Source organism: Lithobates pipiens, unplaced genomic scaffold (assembly GCF_037356315.1).
Source record: "Lithobates pipiens isolate NorthernLeopardFrog02 unplaced genomic scaffold, aLitPip1_a1.2 Scaffold_16, whole genome shotgun sequence".
NCBI classification, from domain to species: Eukaryota; Metazoa; Chordata; class Amphibia; order Anura; family Ranidae; genus Lithobates; species Lithobates pipiens.
This window is the reverse complement of record NW_027507748.1, coordinates 435,828,725-435,842,747: the sequence shown is the minus strand read 5'-3', so window position 1 is coordinate 435,842,747 and position 14,023 is coordinate 435,828,725. Positions and strand designations below refer to the sequence as shown.

Genomic DNA, 14,023 nt, shown 5'->3' with positions numbered 1-14,023 from the left:
TGTGAACCCAGCCTTAGTGACACTGGCGACGGGGGGTGATCACGGGGTTAAACCTTTATTGGGGGGGTTAGGGGGGTACATTAGAACTAAAGGGGGCTAACTCTAACTGCCCTAACAGTTATTACAGTCACAAATGACACCAATGCAAAAAAAAAAAAAAAAAAAAAAAAAATGACATTGGTGTCACTGTGACTGGGGGGCAGGGGTAATTGGGGGGGTGATCGGGGGGTAAAGGGGGGGTGTGAGTGTGCCTGGCATGTTCTACTGTGTGTGGGATGTGTTGGTGCAACTTACTGATCCGCTCTCCTCCGTGTCGGAACGAAAAATACCGACACGGAGGAGAGAATACATCACTTCCTCTCCTGTGTTTACATTACAGGAGAGGAAGTGATGTCACCGGGGATTTCTATTCGTCGGGAGCGATCGCGAGGGGGTGGCCATGAATGAATGGCCGTCCCCTCGTCCGGGATCGCTCCCGTACGAATACCGACCGCCGCAGGCACCGGGCGGGGGCCCGATCGGGCCCCCGACCCGCGGGAGGCAAGGGACGTACATGTATGTCCTTATGCCTGCCCGTGCCATTGTACCGACGTACATCGGCGTGCGGCGGTCGGCAACTGGTTAAAAGGCATTTGTTTTGCACGATTTCAAAAATGTGAATCAACGCTCACCAAACTCTTACTAACGTGAAATTAGCAGAAGGGGCCCAAAGGGTGGCGCTTGAGAAATGAACTTCCTCTTAATACTTTCATAGTACGTCACTATATTCGTATTTGTCAAACGACAATTCACGGATAGTTAGTATGATATACAAAATCTTGCACATGCCCTTTTGACAAAAATCAGACACTCGGTCGTCCAACAATCAAACCGCGTGTACGAGGCTTTAGAGTTATGTTATGGGCTATGGTAAATAAATGGATTTTAGATTGATTGTTACACCAAAATATTAAGTGCATGATAAGTGCTGTTGACATATATATATTGGCAGTAAAAAGTTATTGGTCCCATAAACTTTAGGTCTAATGCACTCTTGCCAGAAACAATTATGTCAGTTTCAAAATACTTTCAAAACCTAATCACTGTCTACCTTCCTTCTGCTATGATTTTGTCAAATAATACAAGCGGTCACACAATCACCCTCAAAAAATGATGCACAAGTTAAGTTGGAACCTTTACCTTAATTGCCTGTCATGAGTAAAGTCTGGGGCACTCTGGAATTGGGTGTTGTCCTGCTGTGAACCACTAGAGGAAGCCGTGTTGATATTCTGCAACAAACCTGTAGGACTGCTGAGCTGAGATGCATTTCTGCTGGTCGAGTGGCTTCTGTTTGGTATGCCTTGCACGCTGCTCATTGCTTTCTGTCCCTGTGACCAAGTTCAAGCTTTTAAAACTTTTGTATTAGATTTTGAAAATGTACACATACGGATTATGAAAACAAATTTACTGTTAAATGTGTGCTTCACTACATTGCTTGACTGTACTGCAGAGAGTATGGTTTCTGGAATCAACATTAACTAAAATTAGTACGCTGTAGTCAAGCTATTTACAATTTAAATGTTACATTAATTGCTAGATGCCATTGCCATCAGCCCACAACTATATTACTGGTTGTCACTAGCTGAAGCACTAGAAAGCACTAGAAAGTGCAGCCACAATATCTGGATCAACAAAGACAGGACATTTCTTCATCTGAACAACCATTAATTAGCAGAGCTTAAACCTGTTTTCATTTTGGGCATATATAAGTTGATATCCGCACTGACTGTAGTAGTGCAAGGATTGTTAACTTGTTTGTATCTCAAATCAAAATAATTTTTTTTATATATTGCAGGATACCAATCCTTAGATGTGGTGGCTGTATTAATTTTTTTTTTTTAGGCTTTTCCCCCTCTGTTTTCACCTGGTGATCTGGCCAGTAATACACATCCTGTATTAATAGTGCCCCTCTGGATGAATGAGCACAAGGGGAACCATTGGACAGCAGCATTGCCAGCCTGGGGGGAGGGGTGTCAGATGTACTAGTAGATGTAGCTACACCAACAAATTGAAGCTGAACTCCAGCTAACACTTTATAAGCAGTTACAGCAAACAGTTTTGTTCCTTTTGGGATAAAGGCTTTACATAAATAAATAAAAGCTGATCATTGTAAGCACCCCATCAGTGGTATATGGTTTGTCTCATCCTTGTAACTGATACATCTGTAACGGAGCTTATATTTTTGAAAAACAAGCGACTTACTGGCTGGGTCAGAAAGAAAACAAATGCAACAAATCCAACACATCTAAGAATTGGTAAGCTGCAATATAATATTTTTTTTTCCTTTGGTTGTAATACTGCTTTAATACTTAAGACCCTTAATCTTAGTACATTTCCTGACAGTTAATACTTTTTTTCTTTCTTTTTTTTTTAAACAAAACTTTACAATCACTTTACTCTCTGGAATATGTTCCGCACTGACAATCTCTACCTCATGACCCTTCCCCTCGTTGCCTAGAGGGGCTTTTAAGCTAAGCTAGGCAACGGGGTGGGGGGGGGGGAGAGAGAGAGAGAGGGTCCAGAGGTAGAGATAGTATGCAAGCCCTTGGAGGGGATGATAAGGGACTATATACAAGATTTTAGTAATGAGAACGGTATCATTAGCAGTAATCAGCATGGATTCATGAAGAATCGTTCTTGCCAAACCAATCTTTTAACGTTCTAATAGGAGGGGAGCTGCCATCTAGATAAAGGAAGACCTGTAAACGTGGTGTATCTGGATTTTGCAAAAGCATTTGATACAGTTCCCCATAAACGTTTACTGTATAAAGTAACGTACCTTGACATGGACCATACGGTGAGTACATGGATTGAGAACTGGCTACAGGGGTGAGTTCAAAGGGTAGTGATAAATGGGGAGTAGTCGGAATGGTTCGGGGTGGAAAGTGGGGTCCCCCAGGGTTCTGTACTGGGACCAATCCTATTTAATTTATTCATAAACGACCTGGAGGATGGGGAAAACAGCTCAATCTCTGTATTTGCAGACGATGCCAAGCAGGGCAATAACTTCTCCACAGGATGTGGAATCCTTGCAAGAAGATCTGAACAAATTAATGAGGTGGGCATCTATATGGAAAATTAGGTTTAATGTAGAACATTTTAAAATAATGTATTTGGGTGGCAAAAATATGAATGCAATCTACTCACTAGGGGGAGAACCTCTATGGGAATCTAGTATGGAAAAAGGACCTGGGGATCCTAGTAGATGATAGGCTCAGCAATGGCATGCCATGCCAAGCTGCTGCAAGCAAAGCAAACAGAATATTGGCATACATCAAAAAAGGGGTTAACTCCAGAGATAAAACAATAATTCTCCCACTTTACGAGACTCTGGTCCGGCCGCACCTGGCGTATGCTGTCCAGTTCTGGGCATCAGTCCTCAGGAAGGATGTACTGGAACTAGAGAGAGTCCAGAGAAGGGCAACAAAACTAATAAAGGGACTGGAGGACCGTAGTTATGAGGAAAGGTTACGAGCACTGAACTTGATCTCTCTGGAGAGGAGACGCTTGAAAAGGGATATTATTTTAATGTACAAATACCGTACTGGTGACCCCACAATAGGGATAAAACTTTTCTACAAAAAGGAATTTAATAAAACATGCGGTCATTCACTAATAGAAAAGAGGTTTAACCTTAAACTGTATAGAGGGTTCTTTACTGTGAGTGCGGTTAGGATGTGGAATTCTCTTCCACAGGCGGTGGTTTCAGCAGGAAGCATTAATGATTTCAGATAAGCACCTGAATGACCACAACATACATGGATATACAATGTAATATTGACATAAAATCACACACATAGGTTGGACTTGATGGACTTGTGTCTTTTTTCAACCTCATCAACTATGTAACTTTAAACATAATTACACTTTTAGAGGTGGATTAAACAGCCTGGTCCCTTAATTTGATTATTATCTCACAAATGTGAGCAGTCATCATTTGTCATATATCAAGATAATAAATAACTGCAGTCATGTACACCTAATCTAATCATCCATCTATCTCATTATCTCACTGTATGTATATCTATATTATCGAAATAGCTAAACTATTAAAGGGTATCACACCTCCAATATTGTTTTCCATTAGCTGCACCAACAGAAGACATTTTGACCTCTTCAGCCTAATTGTACAAAAAGTACCCACTGTCCTACTTAATGTGAAAAATGTCTCTATACAGAGTATATTATACCTGTGCATGTAGCTTTCAAATAAATCAAGCCTTCAGCTACTGAGCTTAGTTAGTGCTGATAAATATGTTTAGTGCCTCTCAGCAACCTACACCATTGCCAGTATTGCAAGTCATATTTAACAGTAAAGGACTTCAAACTGATTTATGCAGACATAAAAAACAACAGAATTCTTTATTTCTAGTAATATATGGGCAGCGATATCTGCCTCATATGGTACCGGTACTGCAATGCAGTATACAGAACTAAAATATTATTACCTTGTTGGGTAGAACATTTGCATTTGTATCTGGTAGCATCGATTGTGATGATACTAGATGCTGGCTCACAGTCTGGGAAGATGATATTTGTCCATGAGTTGAAGTTTGAAGTTGAGTTGAAGAACTAGACATCATCTGCTGTTGCATGGCAGACTGTTTATTCATTTGCTGTTGTTGAGGCTCTGGTTGTTGCATATTGCTAAAACTCATTGAAACAATTTGTGGCTGGTAAAGCATCTAATCAAAATGAAAAACAAAAATCTTAATATTAAAGCTTAACTTCAGGCAAATAGCTAAACATACGCATGATATATATGGTATGTGCTGAGATTTTCACAGCTCTGCCTTAACGCCCAGCCATGTCTAGTAGGGCAGGGGAGCTAGATTTTCATAGGTCCCTTGCCCACACCCTCCCTGTGATTGGACAGTGCAAGGAGAAGCAGCACACAAATGAAATCATTTGTCGATATGCTGTCTTCTCATATCAGCATGCTCCTGCACTGCAGCACAACTGGCTATGCTGCTTCTCCCTCCCTCTGAACTCTGCTGTATAGACTTAGCTAACGTCACTCTGCAGGCCAAGGCTTGGATGGGATCCACCCAGATGCCTGGACCGGCAGCTGGCTCAGCCCTTTAGCATGCTGGGCTGAGGCAGTCCCTCCCATCCCCTTCACAGACCAGCGCTCCAATGAGCACCGGAGGGGCAGAACAGAGAGCCGCTGCCTGACAGTTATTGCTCTCTGCTCAGAGCGGAGAACTGAGCAATCAGTGGTATTTGCTCGCTCAGTTCTCGGGGTAGACCCGGCAGGGGACAGCTGCAGCTGAGATTGGTGCTGCAGCCATCTAGGTGGTACTTATCTTTTAATATCTACCTTGAGCTCAGCTTTGAGGTTTGTACCTTTTCAAAATCAACTACCTACAAAAAAAAAAAGCTAAAATGTCCATTGATGACAAATCTATCTGTACTTTCACTTTAGAGTTGAAATTTTGTAAAAAAAAAAATTCTGCGAATACAGGACCAGAATCATAACATACCTCTAATTCTACACCCTGCTGGCTGCTCGTTACTGTAAAAATTCTCATCCTTAATTGATGCTGAATCCCTCTTAAAGCGCTGAATGTCCAGCTATGCACGGGTTAACTGCCTTGGCTTTAACAGTGAAGGATCGCACCACTGGCCTTCCCCTTCCATCCCACTCATCCATTCACAAAACTCCCTGTATTATTTTCACAGAATGAAAAACGTGATGCATGACAGGCTCCCCCTTCAATAAAGGTAAGTTATGCCCCTGATGCTGTATCCCCAAAAACATTTTTCTTTTTTTATACTTCAGCTCCAAAGGGATTCTGACACAAAGCTAAAACCTTGTCAAAGAAGCCTTCGGTGGAAGCCATTCTTTGACTCATAGGCTGCCTACTACTTACAGTTTAGTGAAGCTGAACCTATTTAGTTTAACTGTAAGCATAGTGACAGACCATTTATTTTTAAATAGAAGTTCTTTGAACAGGTTTTCCACTTTCCTGTTGAAGCATAATTCTATGTTTTTAGAAAGTAAATAAATATACCACATGTATATAAAATACTCATATATCTCATAAATTTACATCTTGTCTTACTACTTTTATTACATTGTCTGTTTTGGAGGGCAAGTTATTCTAATATCTAGTCTTGATAAAATTTGAGCCTCCTGGGCAGATTACATATTTTTTCAGATTGTTCAACCTCTATTGAACGATTTAACTTAACAGCTAGAAACCGGCGTCTAAAAACGTCAGTTTAGCAATGTTTAAATGCCACGTTTAGCCGTGTTTGCATCTAGAAGCGTTTGTTAAAATGAAAAACGTCTAAATGAAAAGCTGCTGAATGCAAGTTACCGCGTTTAGCAGCATTTACAAGCTATTACAGGCATTTGGCGTTTAAAATGCCTCTGAACATCCGTCTGAACCCATTTTTTGGCATTCCAAAAAAAGCGTGTGAACTCAACTGCCCATAAACGACTTTGTGTACGTGTAAGATAAGATAACACAGAGGAGAGTTCAGGGGCAGCTGAAGAAAAATGCCCAACTGCTCCTAAAAGTCAGTTTACCAACAGCAGTGTACGTGAGGCCTAAACGCGGTAACTCCTGTTTAGCTACGTTTCTTTTACAGGCAATTTTATGGAGATACATTTTTGACACTTCTAAACGCAAATGTGGCATGTAAACGCGCAAAACTGAGGTTTTTAGGCGGTGGTTACTATCTTTCAAGTTAAATAGTCCAGGAGAGGTTTCAAATGTCTCCTGTACATTAATCGCTTAAAAGGGAAGTAAACCCTTCCAAACAACTTGGACCTATAGGTAAGCCTAGATTAAGGCTTACCTGTAGGTCCAAGAAATATCTCCTAAACCTATATGGTTTAGGAGATATTTGCCCGAAAATGGGCACCGCTGTCTACGGCGCATGCGCCGTAGACAGCGGCGCGCATGCGCACTAAATGCGGCAAGTCCAAGAATGGATTTGCCAAATTTGTCGACTCCCGTGCGCATGCGCGGGAGTGACGTCATCGCGGCCTCGCCGTATGACAGCGGCGGAGCTGCGAGGCGCGACTCCCGTGCGCATGCGCGGGAGTGACGTCATCGCGGCTTCGCCGCTGTCATTGGTCGGAGCTGCGAGACGCCACCAGCAAGATGGACGCGGCGGACTACAGGGATCAGCGGCGACTTCGCTGGCTCCTGTGTCAGGTAAGTGACACATAATGAGCTACTATGCGATGCATAGTAGTCCATTATGCTTTACCTTTGCAGGGAAAAAAAGAGGAAGTAAACCCATCAGGGTTTACTTCCTCTTTAAGGACCGCCTCACGCTGATGTACGTAGGCAGAATGGCATGGTCTTTGCTCTTTAAGTGCCCAGCCGTGGGTTGCGAGAGCGCCGCCGGCGGTGCACTCGCGACCCGGTCCTGAGCTCTGTGACCGCGGGACCCACAGCCCCGATCGCTGATCGGGTCACAGAGCTGAAGAACGAGGAGAGGTAAGTGTAAACAAATCTCTCCTGGTGCTTCCTACTGAGCCTGTCACTGATCGTCTGTTCCCTGTTATAGGGAAAGACAATCAGTGACGTCGGACGCCAAGCCACGCCACCTACAGTTAAAAAAAGCACACACACACACACACACACACTTAACCCCTATACTGCCCCCTAGTGGTTAATCCCTTCACTGCCAGTGACATTTTTACAGTAATTAGTGCATTTTTAATTGCACTGATTGCTGTATTAATGCCAATGGTCCCAAAAATGTGTCAAAATTGTCCGACGTGTTCGCCATAATTTTGCAGTCACAATAAAAATCTCTGATCGCCACCATTACTAGTAAAAAAAAAAAGATTAATAAAAATGCCATAAAACTATCCCCTATTTTGTAGACGCTATAACTTTTGCGCAAACCAATCAATAAACGCTTACTGCGTTTTTTTTTTTACCAACAATATGTAGAAGAATACGTATTGGCCTAAACTGAGGAATAAAAATTTTTTATATATATTTTTGAGGGATATTCATTATAGCAAAATGTATAAAATAATGCGTTTTTTTCAAAATTGTCGCTTTTTTTTTGTTTATAGGGCAAAAAATAAAAACCGCAGGGGTGATCAAATACCACCAAAAGAAAGCTCTATTTGTGGGAAAAAGACGCCAATTTTGTTTCGGAGCCACATCGCACGACCACGCAATTGTCAGTTAAAGCAACGCAGTGCCGAATCGCAAAAAGGGGCTTGGTCCTTTAGCTGAAAAATGGTCCGGGGCTTAAGTGGTTAAGCCTTAGTAAAAAAATAGTTGAAGTTTACCTTCCCAGGTTTAAAATTTTCCCCAACCCCTGGCAATATTCTAATGACATGTTTTAATAAATCCTTTTTCCTGGTGCCTCCATGGCAGCATACCTGTGACAAGCTCCGCCTTGGCTCCTCCCTCAGGACTAGTGAATATTATAAAAGAAATCGTTAGCACAGCCCCAGCATTCTCCTTTTTTTCCTCATACCTCATGGCAGTGAATCCTGGTCGGCGTCCTTACCTTCTGCATTCGGCAGCTTCCGTCCGGGTTCAAGCCTCTCCCGGACGCAGTTCCTTCTCTTGGGCAGCTAAACGCGCTTATAAGGTTGGAAGTCCCTTCTGTAGGATCTTTTGGGACAAGCAGTTTGTCTCTTAAGTAAGAGCTTTATCTGCAAGTTGATCAGGCACCAGCTCGTTCATGGTAACAGAGGCAGCAGCTATTACTACATTTCTTTTTTTCCCTCCTTCTTTCCTTCCCCTTTTAGGTTTTACATCTTTGGCTTTTCTCTTTCTCCCCTTCGTCCTTTCTCTTTCTTCTTCCCTCTCTATCTTCCCCTCCTCAACTTTCCATTTCTGTCTTTCTTTTGACCTCTCATTTTTTCTTTTATTTTTCGTTGCTTCTTTTAGAGGAAAAACCCCTCTCCTAGCCCCTGCCATTGTTAGCTGCGTAGGAGCCGCGCGCGCTCAGCCCCGGCACTTTATTCGCCCCCTCGGCGTTCCCCGCGGTGCTCTGTGCATGCGCCGGCGGTGCGAGGCTTCCGGGTTTCCGTTCCGCCGGTCGGCGCATGCGCAGTAGTTCCCGGGGGCCGCCGCGGCCATTTTGGATAAGGGCATCGTGCCCTGCCTCTCCTGTTTCACTATTTATCTCCCTGTCGGCCTCAGTGGGACGCCTGTGGCCGCAGGGAGTACTGCGTCTGAGAGCTCCAGGGAGCAAATACCCATTCCTTTTAGGTAAAATAAATAAATAAATAAATGTAAAAAAAAAAAAAAAAAAGGGGAGCGATTAATTAAATAATTTAAGATAAATATATTAAATTATTATATAAACAAAATTAATAAAAATTATTTAAATAGATGTTCATCTGGGTTAAAAAAAAAAAAAAAAAAAAAGGGACAAAGGTAGAGAACCCATTGTTTATAGAGGTAATTTCACTTTTACCAAGTCAAGACGTGGTGGGTTGATCTTTCTTCTCTAAAACTATTTTCTTAGCTGCTGTTTCTGCTAATCCGTCTAGTATGAGCCATTTGCCGCACGCACAAGATCCTACTCTACACCTGAGGTAAGGACCTACGTCCAGGTAAGTCGATACACTTTTTTAAAAATGGATAAAAGAGTGCACTGTGGATGGTACTTTTATGTATTTCAGTCCTGTATGCCAGAAGACGTCTAAGAAGACCTCAAGGCAACATGGAGACGATGATGACTCTCGTCACAGCAGGTCATCCAGGGGAAAGCATCGGCCCAAAAGCGCCGTCATTCATGCTCCCCGAGACCTAGATCTCCAAGATGTCAGCCCTGTGGGGCTACCCCACTTCCAGACAAACTGATCTGTCGAAATTGCATCAGGGACTATGCAGCGGACAGAGAATCTGAAAGTCTCCAAGTGGCGGACCTACTTAAGAAAGCAGTAAATGATTCCACTGCGGAATTGGTAGCTACAATGCCGACGCAGCCAGCATCTCCTCCACAGGAGCAAACGGCTGAGGCTCCCATTCCCGGGCCGTCCACAAGTGGAATTTCTTGTCCGACCCTTGCATCTTCCTCTAAAATCATCAGGAAGAGAATGCCATCTCAGTGGAATCATCTGATGACCTAGATGCCTCTGGCTTTGCTTTCGCCATGGTACAGCTTTCTGTACAGGCAGTTAAACAAGAGAGCGGCTGGGAAGAGACCAACACAGAGGTTAAAAGTCTAAATCGTACTTCCCCTTTCTCAAATGCCAGATATCCTTTTTCCCTCTCATGGAAGGGATGTGATTGAAGAAGAGTGGAAAAAGACAGAGAAAAGATTCTCCATTAATCAGTTGGGAACGTTATACCCTCTCTGAGGCTAGTTCCGCAGTGCTGGAGGGTTCTCCAGTGGTCGATGCAGCAGTGGTAAGGTTGGCAAAGAATGTCACGTTGCCCCTGGAAGACTCATCTTCTTTAAGGTCCCACTGGACAGGAGGATGGATCTGGATCCAAAAAGGCTTACCAGATGGCAGGCAACGTCTGTAAATCTGTGATAGCTCTGACATCAGTGTCAAATGCACTACATGTCTGGATTAATAATATAGATTCGGCAGGCCAACAGGAAATCCCAAAGGAGGATGTAATCAAGGCCTTGGATGAGCTGAAGCTCTCAGCAGACTTTATTGGTGAAGCCGCCATTGATTCAATTCGTTGCTCCGCAAGGGCAATGCTCTTGGAAAAGCACACAGTCTACGTTTCTCAAGACCTGAAGGCAGAGACCAGTGCCTACCCCACAGGATTCCACTAAATCCTTGGACGCCAGGCCAGCCCAAGCTATGGGGGCCAGGTTAAAACACTTCTCAAAGATCTGGGAACAAAAGTGCAGGGATCCTTGGGTAGTCTCCACAGTCAAATACAGCCATTTCTGGTTGTCCCTAGACAAATCTCCCAAGGACTTCTTCTCCCCGAAAAGGGTGTCAAGGTTCCCTCCAAATAAAAAAAAAAAAAAAAAAAAAAAAAAAAGAGCGGAGGCACTACAGCGATTTCTTCTCTCCTTGCAAGAACAGCAAGCAGTAGTCCCAGTGCCTCCATCAGAGAGTTTTTCGGGTTGTTACTCCTGTATTCTAGTCCCCAAGAGAAATGGAGGGTGAAGACCTGTGATAGGCCTAAAGAGACTAAACCCCTTTATCTTCCTAGAAAAATTCAAACTGGAGTAACTACAGATGATTATTCATGTAGTCTAACCAGGGGACTGGTTATTGTCAATAGGCTTGCAGGACGCTTACCTGCGTATATCCATACTCCAGTTCCAGAAGTATCTGAGATCCATTTGGCTTCAGCACGTCGCCAGCAGTCTTCACAAAGACCCTGATTGCCATCATAACCCCTCTGAGGGAATTGGGGCTTCAGGTATGCCATTACTTGGACGACACTCTACTCCTGGCGGAGGATCCAGCCCAGTTAGGGGAACACAGGAACATTCTTTTGACAACTCTAGCAGAATTCGGATGGAAGATAAACCAGGAGAAAAGTCACCTTTCTCCAACCTAGGAGATGGTTTATTTGGGTGCGCTGTTCAATAAAAGGAACAGAACAGTGGCTCCCCCACCTCAGAAGGTGACATCCATTATTCAACAAATGAAGAAAGTGAGTACGAGATCCTACCTGACAGTCTCAAACTGTTTGGGCCTGATAGGCCAGATGTCGTCTTGTATCCCTATGGTCCCCTGGGCCCATTAGCATTTGAGACATTTCCAGCTGGAGTTCTTGAGACTGTGGAACAGACGGTATCTATCCCAAACCATACACTTGATGACCTTGATGCTCAGGAGTCTACGTTGGTGGATGAAGAAACAGACACTTCTGGTTCCGCGCCCATTAGGGCATGTCGACTGGATCACAATTACTACCGATGCCAGTGCAGCAGGTTGGGGAGCACACTGCAACCAGATTTCAGTGCAGGGAAGACGGTCCTTCCATACAGCAGGCTTGGTGTCAAATGTCCTGGAGGTCAAGAATGGCCTACCTCGCATTTCTATCCCTAGAGTTCAAGATTACAGGGAAACCAGTTCTCCTCCAAATGAACAACAGGGCTGCAGTATCTTATGTACACCGGCAAAGGCGGACACACAGCAGGTCCCTCCTGAAGGAGGTGGAACCCATAATTCTCTGTGCAGAAAGGAATCTAAAGGACCTGAGGGCAGTCTATCTGCCCGGTCATCTCAACTCGAGGGCCAACAGCTTTTTCCACAGGTTCATTGATGCCAACGAATGGTCTCTACACCCGGAGATTTTGACTGGATAGTGAACTAGTGGGGTCCCCTCGAGCTAGGCCTATTTGCAACAGCATTCAATACCAAACTCCCAAGGTTCGTTTCAAGGCTTCCTCACCCCCAGGCGGAGACAATAGATGCCCTCTCAGCCCCCTGGGCATGCAACCGGGCCTATGCCTTCCCTCCACGGCCTCTCATTCCAAGATTCTTGTCAAGACTTATGACAGAAACCACGACGGTGATAGCGGTCATACCGTACCGGCCAATTCCCCACAGCAATGTATCTGAGTACCCGGCCTCCAGTCAAGGTTACAATAATACCTCTTCTCCTGTCGCAAGGATGTCATACCCATCCAGGCCCCCCGCAGGCTGGACCTTCACATCTGGCAGCTGAAAGAGAAAGGTTCCAATCCCTAGGGTGTTCCAATAAAGTGATCGCAACCTTGCTCAAGGCAAGAAAACCACCCACAAACGGCATATACGATAAAGTGTGGAACAAGTTCAGGGCCTTCATGCTTGGCAGAAGCTGTGATCCAGGTTCCCCATCATCCTCTCAAATTCCTGAGTTTTTACAGGCAGGCCTAGACCTAGGCCTTGTAAGAGGTACACTAAAGGTACAGGTATCAGCGATTTCAGCAGCAACCAGTAGAAGATGGGCCGAGGATCCTTTAATAATCCAGTTCTTCAAAGCTGTCAAAAAGATCCGACCGCCAACAAAACAATCCTTTCCCACTTGGGACCTTGCTATCATCCTTATCGTCCTTAGCCAATCCACCTTTCTGCCCCTTCGGAGTCAGCATCACTCTGGAATCTAACCTTGAAGCTAGCCTTCCTGATAGCTATAACCTCTGGCAGACGGGTTTCAAAGCCCCAAGCTTTAGGAACAGATCAAATTCACATGATATTCTATCCGGTCAGAGTAGAACTCAGAACAGTGCGAGGATTTATTCCCAAGGTTGCATCATCCTTGAACATGTCGGAACCTTGGGCACTCCCAACATTTTCTGAACAGGACTCTGGCTCTTTTTATGAGCTGGACATTGCCTCCACTTTGAGATGCTATCTGCAGGGGATCCATCAGGCTATTTATAATTCCCTGGGATAAAAAAAAAAAAAAAAAAACAAAAACAAAGGCAAGGAGGCATCAGCAAGAACGATTGACTCATGGATCGTTAAACTCATCCACAAGGGGTACAAGACAAATGGGCTGGAACCCCCTTCGGCGGTCAGGGCGCACTCCACCAGAGTGGTTTCTGCCTCTTGGGTGGTAAGAGCGAATGTGTCAATTGAAACTATTTGTAGGGCAGCGACTTGGTCGTCCCAACATACGTTCCGAAACATTACAGGGTGGACCCAGGGGCTCTCTCATCAGTGGAGTTTGGCATATAGGCAGTCACATCAGCTTTTGCTTCTTATAAATAATAATTTCTTTAAAATAAACTTCTAAGCATCATCCCACCCATCTTTAGCTAGTTATTTGTCACAGGTATGCTGCCATGGAGGCACCAGGAAAACAGAAAATTGTACCATACTTACCGTAATTTTCTTTTCCTGGTGCCTATCCATGGCAGCATACAATCCCACCCTCGGTATTCTATATTACGGAGAATGCTGGGGCTGTGCTAACGATTTCTTTTATAATATTCACTAGTCCTGAGGGAGGAGCCAAGGCGGAGCTTGTCACAGGTATGCTGCCATGGATAGGCACCAGGAAAAGAAAATTACGGTAAGTATGGTACAATTTTCTGTTTTTAGGTTTCATTATATACAATATTATAGACCAATTAA

General features: G+C 44.1%; 1 protein-coding gene across 1 annotated transcript in view; it reads right to left on the bottom strand.

Moving 5' to 3' along the window:
• Positions 1-14,023, bottom strand: part of NPAS2 (neuronal PAS domain protein 2) — a 177,068-nt gene that overhangs the window by 14,625 nt on the left and 148,420 nt on the right. The window contains exons 17-18 of the mRNA XM_077482640.1: positions 4,488-4,724; positions 1,180-1,367 (exon numbers count right to left, since the gene is read on the bottom strand). Of these exons, the coding sequence (XP_077338766.1) occupies positions 1,180-1,367; positions 4,488-4,724 (425 nt within the window). The remainder of the gene's footprint in view (positions 1-1,179; positions 1,368-4,487; positions 4,725-14,023) is intronic.